This window comes from Juglans microcarpa x Juglans regia, chromosome 5D, assembly GCF_004785595.1.
Source record: "Juglans microcarpa x Juglans regia isolate MS1-56 chromosome 5D, Jm3101_v1.0, whole genome shotgun sequence".
NCBI lineage: Eukaryota > Viridiplantae > Streptophyta > Magnoliopsida > Fagales > Juglandaceae > Juglans > Juglans microcarpa x Juglans regia.
In genome coordinates, this window is record NC_054602.1 from 1727455 (window position 1) to 1751010 (window position 23556).

A 23556-nucleotide genomic window follows, 5' to 3' on the forward strand; every position below is an offset into this window, starting at 1 on the left:
ATAAATTACCAACCATTATTCCTCTTGAGTTTAAAGTATCGAGTAGTCTTACATTGTACTTGCACAAATATTCTGTTCTCTATTAATTGAAAAACTAATGTTCTCCTAATGGTTCACTAGTAGCTAGCAAGGACATCAAAAGAGGATCGAATAAGTTGCGGAATACGTGATGTTCTGAGCCAGAATTAAGCAGCCATAATTGAAACCACTCATTCAAACTTTTAGACTTGATTATTTATGTGCGATTGCACTCATAGACAAGGAAGGAACTGAGCCAATTAGAAATATCACGTATACCCTATTTGTTATCACTTAAAGCTGGGTGGTTCTTTTCTTGTAGATCTTCCCTCTTTGTAAGACCAAAGTGGGTACTAAGCCACCGAGACATATAGTTTTGCTCACTCCAATTTGAATTTGAAGTTTTACACGCAGCTCTCACTGCTTATTTAGCTCTATTTTCCTTCTTTCTAGTAGTCTCTGGTGGGGAAAAGAAGAAGAGAGATTTGAAAAGAGGGGCAAAGCAACCAACGATAAATCACCTCCAACTATATAGATTCCCTAGGTGCGTGGCGCAAATCTTTTTTGTTTTTATTTTTTACTTAAGTTTGTTAATGTGAAATATTTTTGTGATTATCTGTTCGATATCTCTGTCATGAAACACTAATTACTTTAATTAGATTTGAATTGCATAGGAATCTAATTTTCTCTCAAAAGCAGGAACAGGGAGTACTAAAGTAGTGCCTTCATCAGAAAAAGAAAAAAAATAAAGGCATAAATCCTAATTAATCCTAGAAAGTAGGTGGCTCTTTCAGTGCAAAAGTTCATCTCTTTTTCACTCTTCATGACTAATATTTAACCCCTTCTTACGGGGGATTCAAGCATACTTTTTTTGTACATTCAGATGATTCACCTTTTTCACTCTTAGAAGTTTTAGTTACAAAAATAAAAATAAATAAATAAAGGTGTTCCCGTAGCTTAATGTACAAAAATATATGGGTGGTGGAAAAAAGGGTGATAAGGGTTCCAAAATCGACCGATTTGATCGATGCATCATGCCACCGAAAGACACATGGAACGCATATTGAGCTTTATTATTATTTAACCCATAGTGTCTAGTCGTCCCTCACGCCAAAAAGTAGGCCAATTTGTGCGTCATGTGTTGACTGGCCGACTCACTACACCTTTTTTCGGGCAATAAATCAAACACGTAGAGCGCTCAAAATATATTTCATGAATGTGAAACAAACCATAGTTTTTTAGACAATTGTTATTTCAAGAATCCCTGTTTGCTCGAGTAATTTTACATGATGGGAGTGCGACTCACCTATCTAAGGAGGTATCAGACAGATGGGCTGGTCCATGACACCCGTTTTGTAGACAAAATTAACGTTGGCCCAGTTGTCAACACATGGAAAAAAGAAAAGGTTAGTAGAATGGCCCAAAAGCAAAATTGAAGCTTTGTTGGGTTGAGGTAGTCAGGACAGGACTGTGCCCAAACTTATTCTCCCTAATTTTTTAAGCACGGATTGCCTATTTATAATCTCCGCCAAACATAATTTTGTAAACGAAAAGGGTAACTTCATAATAAATAGAAAGAATAAAAAAAAGTAAATTTGTGATGTAGTTTTTTAAAAAAAATATATATATATTGAATTCCAAAAAATAACTGGGAAACAATTTCGAAGGGAATTTACTTTTCCATCACCTGACATCTGTTAGAACAACTAAAGTATGATAGTGGCCCATAAAAAAATGAAGGTATAGTAGTGGTTGGTGGAGCCTTGCAGCACAAGGACAACTCCCCAAACATTAATGTCTGAATGAAGGGGGGTGATAAAGGAGTAGATACATCACAAGCGGCCCTACCCATGGCCAGAATTCACTCTTAAGCTTTAAGGAATAGGGCGGGGGACATACTCATTTGGGCATTAAACTTGTGTGCTTTTGTTGCTGCCAATGAGCTTATTGTCACACACACACATCCTTTTTATATTATTATTCCTTTCCCATGATCTTTAAGAGCCAAATTATATTTGTGTTTCCCTTGCTTTGGACATCATGACCTTTCCAAATCACCACAAAATGAATACCTAATTAACTTTTTGGAACTCTAATCATATTATCTTTCTCAACATATAATGGGTTTCATCTTCTTTTCGGGGCTCAAATAATGGGTGGCTCTTTATCAGATTTATCTTAGCCCTCCTTTCTTCCTAAAGTTACTATAATAATATTAAAAAAAATAAAAAAGAAAAAGAACACACACACACATGAAGCATATTGCTTTCACAAGTTGCCTTTGATTATTCAAATTGGATTTGCAAATAAAAGCTTGGGCGGAACTCAAGCTTATTCTAACTCGAGCCAGCCAAAGGCATTGAGCAAATCCAGGTAAGATCTTTTTTCCTTTTCTTTGGCTAAATTATAGAATATCTCATAATCTTATTAACGCCATCCATATTTTTTTTTTTTATAAAAGATTATTCTAATTTTATTGATTTCCCTCACTTATAATGGAGAAATACCGTGATTACAATAAAAAAATATTTGAGAGTTACAAATAATCATAAAATTCCAACCCAAATATTAAAACCAGAATTAAAATCAATCTAAACATTACACAAACAAACTAAGACCAAACAACGCAAACAAACAACAAAAAGAGTATTTCTCCTTAAAATACACACACAAAATAAAATTATGAAAGAACCCCGGCCAGATCAATCTACCAGTATTGGTGCTTTGAGCAGACAGATTCCGACTACACCACTTTGCTTGCACCGAGTACCAAGTTTTGATTTTAAAGAAACAAAGACGAGCTTCCGAAACCCATCACAGAAACTGTCAATTGAGACCCACCAGCAAAGGAGGATTAATTGTTAGCATCTAGAAAAAGACAACGAGTAAGACAATGTTTCCACACTCCTTGAGCCTTTTGCAGACTTTAAGAAAAGGGGAGCTAACAAATGGCTCTTTTGCACAAGGTCACCGTCTATTCCTTCATCTCTGCTTTCTCTTATAAGTGACTTGTTTTTTTATTATTTTGTTTTCTTTTTTTTCCTTCTTTTGCATAAAAGTAAGGGAAATCTCAGATCAAAAAGTCTTACAATATATCCATGGATAGATATTCCCCAGTTATAGCTAGTTTCATCCCTCTCTATATCTCTCCTATGCTTTTTATGAATTTATCATTTGAAAGTGATGAGATTGAGGGATCCAAGGAGGAAGAGAGTACTTTCATGTGCTGCTGCTGTTTCAGTTATTGGGAAGAGAGGGAGGTAGCATTGATGGCCACGATGTTCGTTTTGGTTTTTGTGTATGGTCGTGTGGGGCTGTGGTCTTTGGTATAAAGGATTTTGTTTTGGTCAAAAGGAGAAGGAACGCTCACGCGAATAAGCCAGAGAATCAGTGTCCGAATGATGATTGCATTTTCGAGCTTTTGATGATTGTTGGGTCGTTTTCCTATAGCATATATTTTAGTGAGCAGATTTCAGAAAGAGATCAGAGCGCCAACTCTCAAGGGCATTGGATGAAGTCCTGGATTTTGAGTACTTGTATTTATTTCACTACAACCTGACCTTTAAGTGATCCTTTAGAATATAAGAATATAATTAAACATTATTTGTATTTGTGCTTGCTGAAAAACATATGCAATTAATGTACAAAACAATTACTAACGCTATATGTTTCCAAGCTAGTTTTGAGTTTGTTAAAAAATTAAGAGGGTGTAGTACGAGAGATGTCACCTATAAGGCCAAATTACCTTTTTTTTTTAATTTTTTTTATACTCTTAAATATTATTTTTTTTAAAAGAAGATTCACACCATCATTAAAAATATATCCTTAATCATTAAGTAAAAAAAAAAAAAAATCGGTAGCCACTATCAGTGGCTTTTGTCGGTGGATAAAGTATTATCTAAAAATTAATATACTCCTCTTGCATGATTGTCAATTTCATATTAAGTTTATACACTTACTAAGAAAAGAAAAAAAAAAATGTATGGCGTTTGCACTTATTGCTGCCATACTTTTGGTCCATTTTTCTAAGCCCATGAAATGGCCAGTTTATAAGCTCAGCAGTTGTATGATTGGACTTGCTTTTGTTGTGCAATGAAATCGTTGGGCCCAATGAATGATGTAGAAAGCATCACCGAAATAGGCATGATTACAGCCATGGGCTGGGCTTCTAGCTTTCATAGACCTGGGATTTTTCTCTTTCTATGTAAAAAAAAAAAAAAATTGACAGTCTTGATTTATTTCGATCAAAAAAGAAAGACCGAAAGGAAATATGATTTTTCTTTTAGAGTAATATATACTAGATATAGTTTATAGTGTACAAATTTTGCATACTTTTTTTGAAAAAAAGTAAGACCAAAAATTAGTTTTTTCATATTATTTTTTGACCTTTTTCAAATAGAGTGTAAAAAAGTTACATATTCTAGAATTATATAATCATTTTCCTTTCCTTTAATATTGAGAGAATTAAGATAAGTTATACTACAAGTCTATGAGCAAGTTAATAACTTCCATCATAGTCATTTTAGGATATAGAAAACACCAATAATTTTTATATTAAAGATTATGTGCAATACTTTGCCATTTTTCTTATATAAAAAGGTGGGGGTTTGAATCCAAATTTTTTATTTGAAAAACCGGATCATATACCAACAAGCCATCAGACTCTTGACATGATAAATAATGTGTAATACTTCGACAGTAGTAATGTATAATGTGTGTCGACAATAAAGACACTTATAACTATATTCTTTCAAATAAGATACTGACAAGTTAAATAAACAGGCTGACTCCCACACACTAATAACATCAATAAAGTTTTCTTGAACCACTTGATTTACTTGCTACAAGACATTAAAAGTGAGACGTCCATTTATTGTTGATTACGAAAATTGTCAAATAATGGGAAAAGGAGAAGAAACTCTCGAGCATTGTTATACAAACTACTCTTAAACGTGTTGTTTACCTAGTTGCAACAATATTAATTACCAATTTGTTATGAAAAAAATTGAATTACAAAACCATTTAACCAAGAAAATAAAACGTACAATTATGTTTCGAAAACATCATCAAAACGTACAAAAATAGTACTTATGATTTGAAACATCATAATGGTACTCATATCTTGACACTGCTCTAATATTATTGACCCCGCAAGAAACAACATCATCTATAAATGTTTTGAGCATGGATAATTGATCTATTATGGACCATATAAGAAACAACAGCATGACTTATGCGTCCTCAATACATGCATGTGACTTTAATGATGTTACATATTAGACGTTACACTCAAGGCCGTGTTACTTGTTATAAGCTATTAAAACGTACAAATATGTTAATTTTCCACAACCATCACCTAGACAATAGGAAGGAACAATAATTTATTTCTTTATTTATTTAGACAAAAGCGAGAAACAAAAAAGAAAAAGTAAGATATATATATATATATATATATATATTTATATATTTATATATATCATAATATGAAATGAGAGCGTATGATCACCTCGCTTTCCAGGAAATTAGAAACAAACCATCGGGTATGTCTGCTTAAAATTAAGAAATACAATATCGTAATAGCAAAATAAAAACAAAAATAAATTAAGACTGTCAATCTCAAACATGAACAAGAGTCCAAGACTCAAAAGTCAAAATCGATGTGGCACTCGGTTGTCTCAAAGCCAACTGGTGATGTTCCATTCGAACTCAAAGGAACTTTTAACTCGCACTTGATCTTCGGCTTAACCCGCCAAGTGTTGACCGTACCCACCTTAAACCTAATCCCAAGATAGAGCTTAACTTCAATATCAAAAACCCCAGCAGTACTCTTCTCCGAATTAAGCTTTGAAAGCTCATCGGCTCCCAACAAAACCACTTGCTGCCCTTTGAACACCGGACTCAAAACAGTCGTATTCTTATGGCCTTGGTAAAAAGGGGTAAGCGTCGCCGAACCAAACCTCTGGTCCTCGAAGTAAGCCCTAGCTTCAATGCTATCGTAGTATATGCCAATCTTTTCGTTGGGGTTTCTGACAGTAATGTTGACGGCAAGATTATAGTAGAGTAGCGTAGTACTGTTGTTGGTGTTTAAGTTGAACTGAGTAAGAGAGGCATCGGTGACATGAAACTTGACCTTGTTGGGGTGAAAGATGAGCCAGAAGACGAGGACGGCAAGGCCTGCAACTAGAATGAGGTTAAAAAGGAAACTCAAAAGGCAGCCGCACCCTTCGTCGTCGCTGCCTTTGTGGCGATAGTATCGCTTGGGTGGTGGAACTGAGGGGCCGTAGTATGCCCCATTCAAGTGGGAAGGTTTCTCTGCCATCTCAACGGTAAAAATGGAAGAATATACAAATTAAGAGACTTTGTCAAGGAAAGGTTAAAGGGGGGGAATTGGAGAGAATTACCATGACGTAGAATAGGGGCGGGTGCTTGTATATATAGGATTGTGTGAGAAGTTGGTGGGTAAGAGGCGGTACGCGTTCTAAGTTCTAAACATGGATATTGCGTGTAAAAGCGGTTATGCTTGGGTTATGGGAATGGGGGGGTGGTTCCTGGTAGCTTCCTCAGCTTCGATTTGACGAAGATGTCCGGAGTTTAAAATAAATTTTTATGCTTATCCAAGTATTTTCAGCAATACAAAAGCCTTTAACAGCATATATGTACGTACGTATATAGGAGATTTCAATTATTTACTCCTCGATGATCTTATGGGCCGGATACATATATATGATCATGAATAGCAGGCCTGCATCCAGATCCGCCTTCTTGGATTAAAAGAGCTAGGAATCGTATGTCTCAGAGTGCGTTCGGTTATCAAACTCATCTCAATTCATCTCAACTCATCATTACAATTTTTTTAATTTTCAATACAAAATATAATAAATAATTTAACTTTTTCAAATTTTAAAATAATAATAATATTAAAAAATAATATTCTAACAATATTTTATCATCACAACTCAACTCAACTCACTTCAACATCCACACACACCCTCAAAATTATCTCATTTGTTTTTACAATTATTTTTATTTTATTTTATCTAATTATCATAATTTTTTAAATTTTTACATAAAATAAAATAAATAATTTAACTTTTTCAGATTTCAAAATAAAAATAATATTAAAAATATATTTTAATAACATTTTATAACTTTTATTTCAACTCATCTAATCATCTGCAAAAACAAACAAGTAGTTAGGCCAATCTACTACACTAGGGACTGGCGAAACTTAAAGATGGTATCTACTCGGAAATTAAAATGGCTTGCTATAAGCAATGTCCTTTACAATAATTAATCAAGTAAGAAAAATTGCATATATAATTAGAATTTAGCCGTGTGAACAAATTAACAGTAAATGGAAATTTTAAACGTTTAATATGGTACAGAGTACAGAATACGTACCCCCCACATTGCTTCGTGTTTCCTTTTTCAAGGGAACGTGTTAGAGTGGGCTTGCCAGGATGTGCTATTACTTATACCGGCATGGCGACATCTGCCTACAAATATTTATCCAATTCTATGGAAAACGTATTGGGCCCGATATGGGAAAATAAAAAATGCAAATTCTCTTTCCTTTGTCAGTTGGTACGTACTTGCATGGTAACTTTCAAGAACTGATAGATTACCAAAAAAAAAAATTATAAACAATCTTATAAACACACGTCATGTGATCATTCAATTTATTTTATAATAAAAAGTATTTATAATTTAACAGATACATCAATTTATAAATTTACTTTTATAAAAAAAATTTGAGTCATACTACTAGTGTTGGGTTGCCTGTAGAGATTGATTTGTGAGTAGAAAATCGAAAAACAGAGAATTCACTCAATGTCGCTCGACATGACGCTTGAGCAAAACTCAAACCATGAGTTCGCTCGAGGTGTGCTTAACAGTGGGATTGAGCGAAACTCAACCTGTGAGTTCGCTCGAGTCTCGAGTGAGATACAAACCCTAGTATTCACTCGAGCTACGCTCGACACCCCGCTCGAGCGAATGTTCATTGGTTGTTCACTTGAGGCACGCTTGACATGCCACTCCAGCTAAGAACATATTTTTTGCCAGATTAGAGTTTCCAGTACCGTTTACTATAAATATGTTATATTTGACTTGTTTTGTACAATTTTCAGCATATTTTAAATGAGAAAAATTGTCAAGTGAGTGCATATTGTGTGAGAGAGAAAAAAGCCTCAGAAAGAGTGAGTTAAGATTGGGTGATTACAATATCCTCTCAACTAATAAGATTTCTAGAGCTCTGCGGACATAGGCAAGTTACCGAGCCACGTTTATTGTGTGTCGTGTACTTAATCGTGCTTGTTTACTTTGTTTGTCATCGGTGGTGTGTGTGTTTTGCACAACAATTAGTAGCTATAATTGGTACCGATAACAGGACCAATAAGTACATTTTTTTCCTTTTGTTTTATCTATTCTTTAAAAAAGAAAAAAAAATACACAAATTCACTAATAATCACTTCCTTAATTATTAATAAATTATTTTCTTTTGAATTAAGATGCGCTTGACAATGGGCTCAAGCGACAGTGGACTTGAGCGAGACACAAACCTTAGTGTTCGCTCGAGGTGTGCTCGATATTCTGTTCAAGCTAAGAACGTATTGTTTGCCAGATTAATGTTTCTAGCGCCGTTTACTATAAATATGTTATATTTGACTTATTTTGTACGATTTTCAGCATATTTTGAGTGAAAACAATTATCAAGTGAGTGCATATTGTGTGAGAGAGCAAAAAGTCTTAGAGAAAGTGAGTTGAGATTGAGTGATTGTAATCTCTTTTGAATTAATAAGATTTTTGCAGCTCTATAGACGTAGACAAGTTGTCGAACTATGTATATTGTGTGTCGTGTGCTTGATCATACTTGTTTACTTTGTTTGCCATTGTTTGTGTGTGTGTTTTGCACAACAATTAGTACTGATAATCGATAGCAATAGCAGGATTGATAAGTACATTTTTTTTTCCTTTTTCTTTTATCTATTTTTTAAACATTTAAAAATATTTTTAAAAAAAGAAAAAAACACAAATTCATTAATAATCACTTCCTTAATTATTAATAAATTAAAAAAAAAAAAAAGGGGTCAAACCATTGGTTCACTTAGCATTTCTCAATTTTTTTATTGACCAATACTTTCTCTATAAATAATATGATTTTCTCTTTTCATGTAATTTTTTTTTCTCATTTGCTTGTCGATGCACCTATTTATTTGCAAGTAATTTAAAAAAAAATACTATTTGTCATCCTAATAACCATTATTCTTTTTTACTAAACTTTGATGTTATATCAAATTATTATATTTGTTATTTTTCCACCTATATGCTATATATAACATCGAGAAAGGATGAAAAGATAACGAATAATATTAGAATAAATTGGTGGTGCGAGGGAAATTTCATTAGACTGAGTTGGAAAATTGATGATTCGAAAATCGAATATGCATGTTTTCACTTTGCACACGGTGCCTTGTAGAAACCAATACATTTTCCCAAAGAAACAATGTATTACCCGTCATTATTTTTAGCTTAACTATATTGAAGACGTAAACTAGCCAAAGTCAAATATATGAACGCATAAACAAACTAAAGAATGGCGACCATATTAACGATTTATTTATTTACTTACATGCACAACGAAAGCAACAAATTAATAAAATATGATAAATCCAACAGTCAAATATAACAACACAATATAATCTACTACATCATATAATGATCTCTCATAAACAAACATATACTAGTCATGAGGTCTGCAAAAAATATAACAACAATATCACCTAAACTTAAATGAATAAATAAATAAATAAAAGACTGATCGATCAAACAAGAAGAAAAGGTGGCCGGGTCGATCAGTAATCGATGTCGCACTTGGTAGTCTCAAAACCACCTGCTGAAGTCCCGTTGGCACTTAAAGGAAGTTTCAATTCGCATTTGACCTTGGGCTTGAAACGCCATGTCTTGATCTTTCCTACCTTGAACTTAATCCGGAGATAGAGCTTCACGTCAATGTTGTAAACCCCAGCATTCTTTTCTACATTGAACTCCGAAAGCTCATCGGCCCCAAGCACCAACAATTGCTGGCCTACAAACACCGGGCTCAAAACACTCGTATTCTTGTGCCCTTGGTAAAACGGCTCCAAATCACTTGAACCGAAACGCTGGTCCTCGTAGTATGCCCTGGCCGAGATGAGTTCGTAGTAGACACCAATCTTCTTATTGGGGTTTCTGGCGGTGATGTTAAGCGCAAGGTTGTATTGGAGATTGTTGGTGGCGGTTAAATTGAACTGGGTAAGCGAGGCGTCCGTGACATGGAACTTGATGTTATTGGGTCGAAAGATGAGCCAAAGGATGAGGGTAGCAAGGCCAAGGGTGACAACTACAGAGACTATGACACCCAAAAGGAATCTAAACAGGCAGCCGCAGCAGCCGCAGCCGCGGCCACGGCGGCCAGGGTGGTAGGATTGGCGTGGTGGTGGGACTGAGGGGCCGTAGTATGCCCCATTCAATTGGGCTTGTTTCTCTGACGACATGGTTTAAGCGCAACAAAGCGATTAAGTGAGACGGTTCTATATATGAGGAATGCTCCAAGAAAATTATGCAAGTGAAAGATATGAAGGTGAGGGTGTATAAGATATAACTATAATGTGGGTGTATATATAGCGTGGAGACTGGAGTTGGCCAGAAAGCCGGGTGGCATTTGCCAAAGCCGCGGAACGTTGTTTTTTTTTGTAATTGCGGCACGGCTGCATGAGAGGCTGACGTTTGGCTCGAAACCAACGCGTTTGATTTTGAAAATCGAGCACAGATCGATGACGATCGAGGTTTCTTGTTCGCTTCCCACGTAGGTTCTTTGTGTGAAACTTTGTACATGTTTGGAAACTCATTTTGATGCGCTGTACGCGTAGTCTGATACTACATATGGGACCAGGTCAACTTTGACTATTCCTTTTCTTGTAGTCGTTTTCACACATAATCCAAGGGATTCAATTTGTTCGTTTGTTTGATTCGGTAAACTATACATGACCATGTTCAATTCTTCTTGTTATCTGTTTAATTGAAAAGAAGTTTATAGGAAAACCTCTTTACTGTGGATAAAAAACAACAGTACCACTATTGATAAAAACTACTCCGGCCCCACAAACATGTTAAAATCGAAATTATGTCCTCTTTTTTTTTTCTTCCTTGTGAGGAAGAGGAGTTGTTATTTTATTTTGATCTGAAATTCGTTAATTAACCCTTAAAATCCAACCTGTTAATTACTAACTTATTATGTAGATCGCACCGACAACGGAATTCATATATTATTTAATTAGAAATTAAATGAATAGTATAATTTGTTGATCACCATGGGCACCGACGTTAATTGGATCATGTGCATAATTCTAATATTATCGCATGATGAGTCATTGGTTCCGAGTTAAGAACAAATAAAATCAACCATCAAGATGCTATCAATCAATAAACAAACTTCTTTTTCAAATTAAGAAAATAATTTCCAATTGGCGTTGGTAGGGGACCGACAGTGTGCACGACTTGGTGAGTTCAAAGGCCAAATTGGTCGATACGTATGAGATAAAAGTCTTAAATGTAATGCCAGCTGCATGGTGGCGGCCTCTGATCATGGCTTCATGTGCGCAATTGGTCAGTTGCCCATTCAACCAATCCCATCACATGACTCGAAATAAAGATCATCTCAAACTCAAAAATATCAATCTAATACGTACAAATGGTGAAGTGACAAGTATTTGGTGTTTTCAAATGATATTCTCCGTGATGCATGAGCTTTCATGCAGCTCCATGTCCTACGTACCGGCCAGCTTTCGTCAGCTAAAAAAAGTCACGAGACCCGCCCAAAACGTTGAATCGTTGGTGGTTATTACCAAAAAGAATTGGTACCATAAGCATTAATTTCTAGTTTTTGGCTTTGGCGGGGAAATTGTGAAGTATTGATGTCAACATTTAAGAGTGTAATCGGTTTGGTTTGGTCCGGGTTTGAATAAAATTTAAGACTGAACCAGTATGTATCGGTTTTATATTTTTTAAAACTAATTACGCACCGATTACCTTCCTAAACCGGTACTTCCGGTTTTACCGATTTCCGATCCGGTCCGGTCTGGTTTTTCGATTTTTTTAAAATGTAAGTTTCACAGTTTGTCATTAAAAATTTTTTTATAAAATTAAAAAAAAACTGATTTAAAAAAATCTGTTTTATACTTTTATTAAAAAAAATCTGTTTTAACTTAATTGATAAACATTTGTTTATAAACCCCAATTGATAAACATTAATTTCAGGCCATACTACACAGATATTATTCAAGTAGAAAATTTACAAAACCATATCAATGTAATTTACTAATTTCACAAACCTAATTTCGGATTTAAAAAACCCTAATATCACAAATATTATCTATCATAATTACAAACTAATTTCACAAACCCAATTACAAAATCCTAATATCACAAACACAATAATAAACACAATCACAAAAAATCCTAAATTTCGGATTCAAAAACCCTAATATCACAAAACTGAAAATCCAATTACAGATTCACAAAAATCCCAATATCACAAAATCCAATCACAAAAACCCTAATACCAAAAAATCCAATCACAAAAATCTTAATATAATAATATGTAATTTCAAAAAAAAAAAAACTTACCGAAGGGGCAGATTCAGCAGAGAGACAGGCCGACTCCGAGAGAGTTGAGAGAAGAAAGAGTGAGAGACGACATACGAGTGAGTTGAGAGACGACAGAGTGAGACACAGGAGAGTTGAGAGTGAGAGACGAGAGAGTTGAGAGACGAGAGAGTGACTCAGTGAGAGTTGAGAGTGAGAGACGAGAGAGTTGAGAGACAAGAGAGTGACTCAGTGAGAGACGGGAGAGTTGAGAGTGAGAGACGAGAGAGTGAGAGACGACTCAAACGAGAGAGTTGAGAACTTGAGAGACGAAAGAGTGAGAGACGGAGGCGGGAGAGTTGAGAGCAGAGAGCGATTGAGCGAGAGACGAGAGCGTGAGCTGTGTGAGAGACGACAGACGAGGGACTGGAGGCTGGAGCAGACGAGAGGCGATTTTAGTTTTTAGGGTTTAAGTGTTTAACCGTTTAATTGTCATGAAAACGGCGCCGTTTGGCTTTTCTATTTAATTAATATTTGATTATTTTCAATGTGTTTTTTTTTAATGATATTATTTTCAATGTAATACATTTAATAGACTATAGTGATTTAATATAACTATATATAAATATTTGTAATACATTTAATATACTATAGTCAAATATATTATATATTAGACTATATAATATATATATATATATATTTGTAATACATTTAATATACTATAGTCTAATAGTATTAATATTAGTCTATTAGTATAGTTATATATTAGTATTAGTTATAGTGATTTAGTATAACTATATTAGTATAAGTATGACTATAGTCTATATTAAACTATTAGTATTAGTTAAATAGTTATAGACTTATATATTAGTATAGGTATATAATATATTAGACTAGTCTAATAGTATTAATATTAGCCTACTAGTATAGTTATATATTAGTATTAGTTATCGTGATTTAGTATAACTATATTAGTATAACTATAACTATAGTCTATATTAAACTATTAATATTAGTTAAATAGTTATAAACTTATATACTAGTATAGCTATATAATATATTAGACTATATAATAGATTAATAGTATTAATATTAGTCTATTAGTATAGTTATATTATATATATTAGTATTAGTTATAGTGATTTAGTATAACTATAACTATAGTCTATATTAAACTATTAGTATTAGACTATTAGTTAAATAGTTATAGACTTGTATATTAGTATAGCTATATAATATATTAGACTATATAATAGTATGAATATTAGCCTATTAGTATAGTTATATATTAGTATTAGTTATAAACTTTTAGTAATTTAGTATAGCTATATTAGTATAAGTATAACTATAGTCTATATTAGACTATTAGTATTAGACTATTAGTTAAATAGTTATAGACTTATATATTAGTATAGCTAAATAATATATTAGACTATATAATAGTATTAATATTAGACTATTAGTATAGCTATATATTAGTATTAGTTTTAGTGATTTAGTATAACTCTATTAGTATAAGTATAACTATAGTCTATATTAGATTATCAGTATTAGTTAGACTATATAATAATAATAATAATATTATACTATTAGTATAGCTATATATTAGTATAGCTATATAATATAAGTATAACTATAGTCTATATTAGACTATAAGTATAACTATAGCTATAGTGAGTTTGTTAATTGTTATATTAGTATTTGTTAATTGTTATAGTGAGTTTAATTTATTATAACTATATTATTGATAGTATTATCGTGATAGTATTAGTATAGTAATTTATTATAGTGATAGTATTAGTATAGTAATTTAGTATTAGTCATTAGTATTAATTAATTACTATATCATTATTTTACATGTGATTATTTAGTATAGTGATTATTTAGCTATATATAATATATCAATATAATTAGTTATATATTAGTATAGCTATAAATAAAATGTTATTAATAATTTAAATATATATTTTATGTTTAAAGCATATGATAAATTAAATTTTCATATTTAAGATTAAAATTTTATTTTATAAATTATAATAACATTATCTTATATATAATTATATTAATAACATATGATCAAACAAATTACAAATGTTCATATTTAAGATTAACATTTTATGTTATAATTTTTAAATTATAATATGAAATTATTTCATATATAATTATATATTATATATAAAACTTATATATAAGAAATATTTTGTATAATATTAATTTTGGATAAAACTTATATATATATAATTTTTATTTTTTTTATTTTTTTTTTCCAACCGGGCCGGTCCGGTCCGGTCCGGTCTTGGAAACCATGGAACCGGAACCAGATCGGGTCCGGCCGATTTTACGGTTACAAGAACCGGTCCCGGACCTGACCGGTTTAAAACCAGTCCAACCGGTTCGGACCGGTCCGGTTTTCCTGTTCAAACTTACACCCCTAGCAACATTAATGCATCTAGGTTTTTCATTGATAATCGAGAAAGGCTGGTCAACAAGGTCTCTTGGATATAGACTCAGCAAAAACAAGTAAATGAGATTTTTTTTTTTTTTGAAGGAAATAGACTCCTTTCATTAATGAACTGAAGTTACAAATGTGACTTATACATGAAAAATCTAGACTATAAGCCAAACTACGCATCAGCTCTGGGGCTTCCCCACACACAAATTCCTTTGTAGTGGACATTGTCTTAACTTCTAAAAATTCTCTCCTAACAGAGAAAGAGCTCTGTAAAAACAGAACTTCACGACCCCCTCTGTCCTTTCAGGGAGGAAGAGTACGGGACACTACTATAGATATTAAATCTAATAACCTATTTCTATTATATTATTAACCAAAATAACAAAAAAACTATAGATAGAAACGCATAACCAACTATAAAGCCACAAGCACTGGCGTGAATCCAGACGTCACGCCTACCGCAAGCATCGGCAAATCGAGCCCAACGACACGAGCACCCAGCTCACGCATGGACACACAGCCTCCACTGCGCACGCAGCACCTACGCACGAGCACTGGACGTAACTTCGTCCACCTCTCTCGAACAGCTCTTGCCCTAGATTGCGTCCGATCCAAACGCTCAACACCCCACTTGGGTCAAAATGAACAAACTGAACAACAAAACGAATGAACAGTGCACATAGATTCGGCAGTGGCGCGTGCAGTTCACTAGTCACTGTGGAAGGAAAGTCGATAGTCAATCTTGGAAGTCCCGGAGTCGAGGAATCCGGAGAAGCCGAGAGTGGCGTCGGTAGAAGGCTCCCCGGTGGCACATGATGGACACGCGCAGATGAGATCCGGAAACTTCCTCCCGCGCGTGCGGGCTACGCTCCACTCCGATGGACGCCGGATTCGGTGGTCTTGAAGATCGGCGGCGGGGCATCGTCCCGGCGGGGCATGTGTTGAAAAGTGACGGCTGGAAAGACCCGAACGGCAATTCTCCCTTTATTAGGCTTGAAAAACACAAAAATTAAACCAAAAAAACTACACATATAATGAGAGAATGGAGCAGAATGAAAATAGATGAGGGGGGAGGAGCCGAAGCTCCCGCCCCCTTTCACTAACTCTGAGTCTGGGAGGGTTTTGGATAGATAGATAGGAGTAAAACATGATCATGAATAGGAGTAAATTATTTATAAGTTTGTTTATTGACACATTAAATACATCAATAATTTAATAGTTTACGATGTTAGTCCGCATAAGAAAAATATTTGTGTTGATCCTTAGTGTGTGTGTGTGTGTATATATATATATATATATATATATATATATATATATATATATATAGGTCTACTTAAATATGATATATATATATAGTCTGAAGTGGACGGAGACTATAGTTTTAAATTCCGTTTTGTTATGCTCCGATCAAAGTTTTTCATTCTAGTATATTAATCGGTACATATATATATATAGGTCTACTTAAATATGATATATATATAGTCTGAAGTGGACGGAGACTATAGTTTTAAATTCCGTTTTGTTATGCTCCGATCAAAGTTTTTCATTCTAGTATATTAATCGGTACACTATATATTCATATTCCATTTCATTTAAAATTTCGGTCCATTCTAAACTACTTTCGAACTGTTTTAATGGTAATTTTTAAAATTTTTTGAGTTTAGATGGCATTTTATGAATTTTAAATCTAGATGGTATTGATATAATTTCAAAATCTAAAACACATATGTATAATTTAAGTTTTTTTTTGTAACTTTAAATATGTCCCCTCATTATTTTTTTAAATCTCATTATTTTTAATAATTTCTCAAATCTTTTTTTGTGTCTCAACTCAAGTTTGTGATTTTTTTAAATTATATTTTGACACTAATATCTCTACTTTTTGTAATGTTTTTATCCATGTTCATTTTAGAAATATTCAATTTTATATATATATGTGTGTGTATTTCTTTTATTAATTATCAGTTTATGTATATAGCTAATTTCAAAACAATACACCATAACATATAAGTACTAAAATATTTCATTCTAATACTTAAATAGAATAATCGCCCAAACGAAATGAAACTTAAAACATTAATTCAAGGCCATATTTCACCGTCTTGGAAGCGTACTCATGGTTGAGAACAAAAAGATATTACTTTAAAGATTTGTGCTACATGACCCACGTCTCTGAGGTTGGTTCCGATAAAGCTATTTTGCTTTTTATTTATTTATTTTTTTATACTATTAAATATTTAAAAAAATCACAACACTATTAAAAAATATTTTTATAATCACTAAAAAAAAAAATTATCCATCCTCGGACTCATCCTCGAGACAACAAGCATTTCCCTTACTTAAAAGTTAGAGACAAATGGCGCATTTAAGTTTATTCCACATTTAAGAGAGTGCGGCCGAATCTTGTCATGTTCACAAGAAGTTTGATTGGGCAATAGATTAGAACAAAATTCTGAGCACGTCGATGGTCATGAGTTGATTTGTTCACCTGCATGCTATTCCCACTCCCACCTACTACTGGAATTATCAAAGCGTACGCTCAATATTTAAAGAAAAAAAAATGAGCATCGACTACTATTGGTTTAGTTTGCGTTTTTGTTTTCGAATTTCAAGGAAGAAGTTCAGGGAAACTAGCAGAAACACCAATCACCAACACATAAACGTCATCAGAGTTCAGAAACAAGAAAAAGTCACCATAATCAATATCTTATTAATTTACTAATGAATGTGAATCTGTGATCATAAGTAAAACTCAATGACAAAAACAACATAAAGTGCAATTTCAACAAAATCATCTATACCGGAAAAAGAAATAAATTAAGAAATATCCTAACTAGAGGGTCATCTACAAATTACCAAAACCAAAGAAAAACATTAAGTACGGTAATGTCATACGAAACTGAAATCAAAGCCCCGATCAAAGGTGTACAAGACCATCAGAGGTCATAACTGCACTTGGTGGTCTCAAAGCTACTTGCAGACGATCCATTAGAACTCAAAGGAACCTTCAAGTCGCAGTTGATCTTGGGCTTGAAGTGCCCAAACTTGATCCAACCCACCTTGACCCTAATTCTAAGTCTCAGCTTCAAATCAATACTATAGATCCCGTTACTCTTCTCTGAGTTGAACTTGGATAACTCACTTGTCCCCAGCGACACCAATTGCTTTCCGACAAACACCGGGCTCAAGACGGTCGTGTTCTTGTGTCCTTGGTAAAATCGAGTCAAAGACTCTGAATCAAATCTCTGATCTTCATAGTAAGCATTGGCCTGGATGGTGTCGTAATATATGCCAATCCTCTTGTTGGGATTTCTGACGGTGACGTTCAGGGCCAGATTGTATTGCAGAATGTTGTTGGTGGTGCTCAAATTGAACTGCGTCAGAGCGGCGTCGGTGACGTGGAACTTGAGGTTGTTGGGGCGGAGGATGAGCCAGATGACGAGGGCGGCGAGGCCAATCATGACGATGACAGCGAAGACGATTTTGAAAATGAGGCTCAAAATGCAGTTGCAGAGGCAGCCGAAAAGGCAGCCACAGCATCCGCAGCCACCACTGCCGCGGCCGGGGCGGTGGTAGTCTTTGCGTCGAGGTGGGATTGATGGGCCGTAATAGGCACCGTTCAGGTGAGTCTGACTTTCTGCCATGGCTGATCAGAGGTGAGAAACAGAGCAAAAACACAAATATTTGATATAGAATGAGGCGGACGGGGGTTTAAATTATATAGCCATGTATAGTAAGCCACGGTGTGTGAAGCAAGGCCTCAAATCAACGCGTTTGCTTTGTAGGAAACTCCATCGAATTTGCGCGTCTTCCGTGTGAATCAATAGCTTCCATTTCCAAAGCCTTTGACCTACGCATGGTTTCATACGCCACGCATCGAGTATGTCGTGTACACAGTTCTATCGATTAATACTATACATGTTAGTCATGTACAAGTTTAAAATATAAAGTCTTGTGAGACATTTTATAAAAAAGTGGATTTTATTAAAAATATTAGATTTTTTTTATACTTTTTCATGGCAAGACTTTTTATAAAGAAATTGTGCAAGATTTTTCTATTTGGAATTTATACAAATTATCCCTCACACTATCATTACTCATGCTATATATAAGTACGAGTTTAAAAACTGTTTGAAATAAATAAGACCTATAAAAAAGAAATGAGTTTTTCTTTAATAGATCTCGATTTTTTGCGCAAAACATTTATCCAGAACATGCACAAATTACTTTCTTTTGAATTAATGTGAGAATGACAGGACTTTTTTAATAGACTAATGAGCTTATCGAATATATTATTATTTTGTATAATACATTAAAATTAATGGATAACTGAAACTGGACCCAATTCTTCTAAATTAATAATTATGGGATATTCTTATTAGTTCACGAAGAACTAGCTTGGATCCAGCTTCAGTTATCCATTAAATTTGTGTCAAATATCCCATAATTATTATAAATACAAAATAAGGAGTGTTGATTTGTGGTGCTAGCTCCATGTCTGTACACAAAGCAAATGCATGCCTGTGATTAACGCCCAAAACCAAAGGCCATGCACACCATTTCTAATATTGAGCTTGTATTAAGATTTGAACTTTGAACATTTAAGATTGAAACAACTTTATTGGACAAATAAGTCATTCCATCAATATCAGCACGTATACATTGTATTTCAACCTTTACCCTAGTATGTTATATAATTAAACTTCTTGTATAATCATCAAATGTGAGTGTTAACGTAGTGTTTCACACATTTTGGACCAAGTTCTAACAATCCAAATTTTTGAAAATGGGCCTTGCACAACGTAGAAGATACTGCGACTTGGAGAGAGGGGCCTTGAGGCTGAAGAATCTCGGATGCCAAAATTAGTAAATATTTTTATAGTGTAGTTAATAAGTAAGAAAGTTTAGTGATCAAATATTTATACCACATTTAGAAAGGTGCAAATAGTCTTTTTTCTATAAAATTCATGCTTCTCCTTTTGTGCTTGCTGTCAGACTTTCTTTAATGTATCATGACTTTGCGCCAGCCTTATAAATGTGGCGTGTGATTTAATCAGCAGCATCATTAATGCGGAAGAGTTCTCCTAATCCCTAATCTGACTTATATGAGTCGCATTTGACCTGATGTCATAAATGAAGGGTCTTCTATATTTTCCGTGCATTCTGCGCATATACTTTCCTAAAGCGGCTACAGTGTTTCAGATTAATCTGTCTTATCAATTGTACGGTATCACTCCCTTGCTGGCGTTCTATTTCTTGCTTGGACAGGGAATCCCTTGTGGCCGAGTTTCTTGGGCCGAGGCCCACCTGGCGCCGTCCAATCGAGAAGGACTTTTTTAAGAAGTAAACAATACAAGCTGTTGTTCAAAAGTCGGTTTTTAAATGCACTCCTTATAACTATAAAAAAAAATAATAATAATAACAAATACTCTTTTTTTTCTTTTTTTGAAAAGAAAAAATACTTTTTTATACTGGTTGCCGTTGGTGTTGCACCCTTTTTGGTGTTTGGTGCGTCAATAAAAGGGCTTACAAATAAATTATTATTTAGTTAAAATTGATAAAATAGTAAAGCGATTAATTCATCTAATAATTTAATCACTATAAAATGTGTAATTTCCAGATACACAAGTGACTTGAGAAACTTAAAAATAAAAATCTTCTTTTTGGTATAAAGTCATTCACGTGAAAATTCCAATTATTTTATTCGGGTGGACACTTTAATATCACAGGCTATCCTCTTTCCTCGGCATAACGTAGCACACGTTCACATCGTGGTACTCATGCACATGACATGACGCCTGTGCTCAATGGCAATCAATTTGGGTATATCTACCTTTCAATCCTATCTTCGCGGCTTAAAATTATTAAGAACAAAATGAAAGCAAGAAAGCTTTGAATCAATGGCCGCATTAATCCACAAAACACCAAATCCAATATCCCATCATTAGGAGACGGAAAAGATTAACAACCACAAAAACTCGATGGCTTATTTATGTACGAAATTAAAAGAAAAACAATGGAAAATCAAATCCACAATATCATCAAAACAAACTATTATTACCAACTGCTAACTAGATAAGAAGGCTGGGAAAAAACAAAACAATGAAAGAATGAGGGAGAGATGAAATAACTGACGCCTCGCGTGATCAAAGAAACAAGATCTGCTGCAAAGACGATCAGAGATCGAAGTCGCATTTCGTCGTCTCAAAAGCAGCCGCTGATAATGTCCCATTAGACTTGAGAGGAACCTTCAAGCCACACTTGATCTTGGGCTTGAAGTGCCCAATCTTGATCCAACCCAGCTTGGCTCTAATCCGAAGATTTAGCCTTAAAGAGATACCGAAAGTCCCATCAGTATTTTCCGAATCGAACTTGGAGACCTCGCCGCTGCCGAGCGTAAGCAATTGCTGACCTTCAAACACCGGGCTGAGAACGGTCGTATTCTTGTGTCCCTGGTAAAACGGCGTCAAAGTCTCGGTGTCGAAGCGCTGGCCTTGGTAGTAGGCGTTGGCCTCAATGCGGTCGTAATAAATACCGATCCTCTTGTTGGGGTTCCTGACGGAGACGTTGAGGGCCAGGTTGTAGTGAAGGGTGTTGTCGCCGGTGGTGAAATTGAACTGGGTGAGAGAGGCGTCGGTCACGTGGAACTTGACCTCGTTGGGGCGGAAGACGAGCCAGAAGATGAAGCCAGCGAGGGCGACGATGATGAGCAACGTGAACAAGATCTGGAAAATAAGGCTGAGAAGGCAACTGAATAGGCACCCGCATAGGCAGCTGCAACAGCCGCACCCAGTTTTTGATCCCATGGCGTAACGGATGAGAGAAAAAAGAAAGCTGCTTGCGATGAAAAAAAGAAACAAATTAAAGAAAGGTGGAATATCTTAATATGGCTAATGTAGAAAGGAGGATACGGCATTTATATAGATGGGGTTTTCAAAAGCCGCGTTGGCGGTTGCGTTACAATTTTCAGAAAGAAAGGGATTGCGAGAGGACCGCGTGAGATTAAAAGAGCGTGAGAAGTAGAGCGTCGGTAAAAGAGGTGGCTGGTTTCCTGGTAACTTCCAAATTATAAACAAATTTCATATAAATTATTAAAAAAAGATAAATTTTATCTTAAAAAAGTTAAAAAAAAAAATTCTTTATTAACAGAACCAATTTTTTTATAAAAAAATTATATAAAATTTTTTATTTAAGATTTATATCTAATATTACCCTTTCAAGAAGTGATGGGATGTATTGACTCGTGATTCGGTCACCTAACTCAAAGAGAAGTGATGGGGTACTTAATCCTACAAGAAGTCGCATTTCAGATTGATGGAGTGGAAGACTATCTCACTCTAATGCGTGAGTGTAGTCATGTCATGCTTCCAAAATAACAAAACAAACGAGTAGCCATTCACATCATACAACAATTATAATTATAATAAAAAAGAAAATGCTGAATGCTGGGTAATCGTATAACCGTATCCTACTTAGGCTTAATAAAACACTCCGTTTCATTTGAGATATACATCCCACGAAGACACTTCGCTTTCGTCTTCGTCTACCATTCCTTCTGATCTTCTTTATCTCCATCTTCACAAGATCTTATGAGTTTCGTCTCTATATTTTCTGCAAAGCACAAACCTAATCTCAACTCCGAAGACAACCCACAAAAAAATCTAAGCTTCAACCACCTCTCAATAAGCACTGTCGTTTCCCAAGGAATGAAAGGTGTTATTGCAAAAACAGAGAATGAGAGGCTACCTTTGGAATATATGTGCTTACTGGGCAAAAGAAAGGAATTATATATGCTTGGCAAAGCTCAATCAACATCAAAGCTGGTGAGTTGTGGTAGATATGAATTTCATAGATATTTATGTGTTGAATCAATTATTAGTAACAAGAGATTTGTATGGCGACCTCGTCAAGAAATAGAAATACTTTGGCTATGTGGGCTCTTTGCTATAAAGGTAACTCTACTTCAACATTTGCACAATCTGACAATTGATTTTCAACCTTTCTAAAGTTAAAACCTCCGTTTATGAAAGCTTAATGACGATTCTATAATGCAGAATAAACACTTTAAAATAGAATCGACAAGTTTAATGACAAAGAACAATACCTCCAACCATTGATGTTCATCATGATTTCGCTGCACTCTCTCACTAATATTTGGCACTTCTAGACTCTACTCACTCTATTTAGATGGTGTAAGACTGAAGAGAATTAAGTGAGTGAGTCTGGGGACCAAACAGAGTATTTATAGCCGAAGCTTCCATCAAGCTTTGGTGGCTACGTGTCCCACATGCTCAGTTTATCATGAGAGTAGTTTCAATGTTCTATGAACATGATGAATAAGGCAAAGTGGACCACTTCAAGGGCTTCTAAACTTAAGGAAGCTAGAAACTCGTTCTTACGAATGACCTCCGTGAGAAACGATCAACATTCTCCCACTTGGTCCACACTTCTAATCTAATATT

The 23556-nt window shown here is 34.5% G+C and overlaps 4 protein-coding genes across 4 annotated transcripts; all 4 read right to left on the reverse strand.

Annotated features, from left to right (window-relative positions):
• Nucleotides 1-5382: 5382 nt before the first annotated feature.
• On the reverse strand, nt 5383-6434 carry LOC121265535 (NDR1/HIN1-like protein 3). The gene has a single exon (XM_041169198.1). It carries the CDS (start codon nt 6335-6337, stop codon nt 5660-5662), a length of 678 nt encoding a protein of 225 aa, XP_041025132.1. The 5' UTR covers nt 6338-6434; the 3' UTR covers nt 5383-5659.
• A 3170-nt stretch (nt 6435-9604) lies between these two features.
• LOC121265536 (NDR1/HIN1-like protein 3) lies at nt 9605-10686 on the reverse strand. The gene has a single exon (XM_041169199.1). The coding sequence runs from the start codon at nt 10551-10553 to the stop codon at nt 9873-9875; it is 681 nt and encodes a 226-aa protein (XP_041025133.1). The 5' UTR covers nt 10554-10686; the 3' UTR covers nt 9605-9872.
• Nucleotides 10687-17784: 7098 nt separating this feature from the next.
• On the reverse strand, nt 17785-18989 carry LOC121265537 (NDR1/HIN1-like protein 3). Its single transcript, XM_041169200.1, has one exon. It carries the CDS (start codon nt 18736-18738, stop codon nt 18031-18033), a length of 708 nt encoding a protein of 235 aa, XP_041025134.1. The 5' UTR covers nt 18739-18989; the 3' UTR covers nt 17785-18030.
• Nucleotides 18990-20970: 1981 nt separating this feature from the next.
• Nucleotides 20971-22055, reverse strand: LOC121266268 (NDR1/HIN1-like protein 10). The gene has a single exon (XM_041170046.1). The coding sequence runs from the start codon at nt 21898-21900 to the stop codon at nt 21271-21273; it is 630 nt and encodes a 209-aa protein (XP_041025980.1). The 5' UTR covers nt 21901-22055; the 3' UTR covers nt 20971-21270.
• Nucleotides 22056-23556: the final 1501 nt, after the last annotated feature.

What these genes read in the sequence shown, in the direction of transcription:
- LOC121265537 (XM_041169200.1), bottom strand. Translation starts at nt 18,738, where the DNA reads ATGGCAGAAAGTCAGACTCACCTGAACGGTGCCTATTACGGCCCATCA.
- LOC121265535 (XM_041169198.1), bottom strand. Translation starts at nt 6,337, where the DNA reads ATGGCAGAGAAACCTTCCCACTTGAATGGGGCATACTACGGCCCCTCA.
- LOC121265536 (XM_041169199.1), bottom strand. Translation starts at nt 10,553, where the DNA reads ATGTCGTCAGAGAAACAAGCCCAATTGAATGGGGCATACTACGGCCCC.
- LOC121266268 (XM_041170046.1), bottom strand. Translation starts at nt 21,900, where the DNA reads ATGGGATCAAAAACTGGGTGCGGCTGTTGCAGCTGCCTATGCGGGTGC.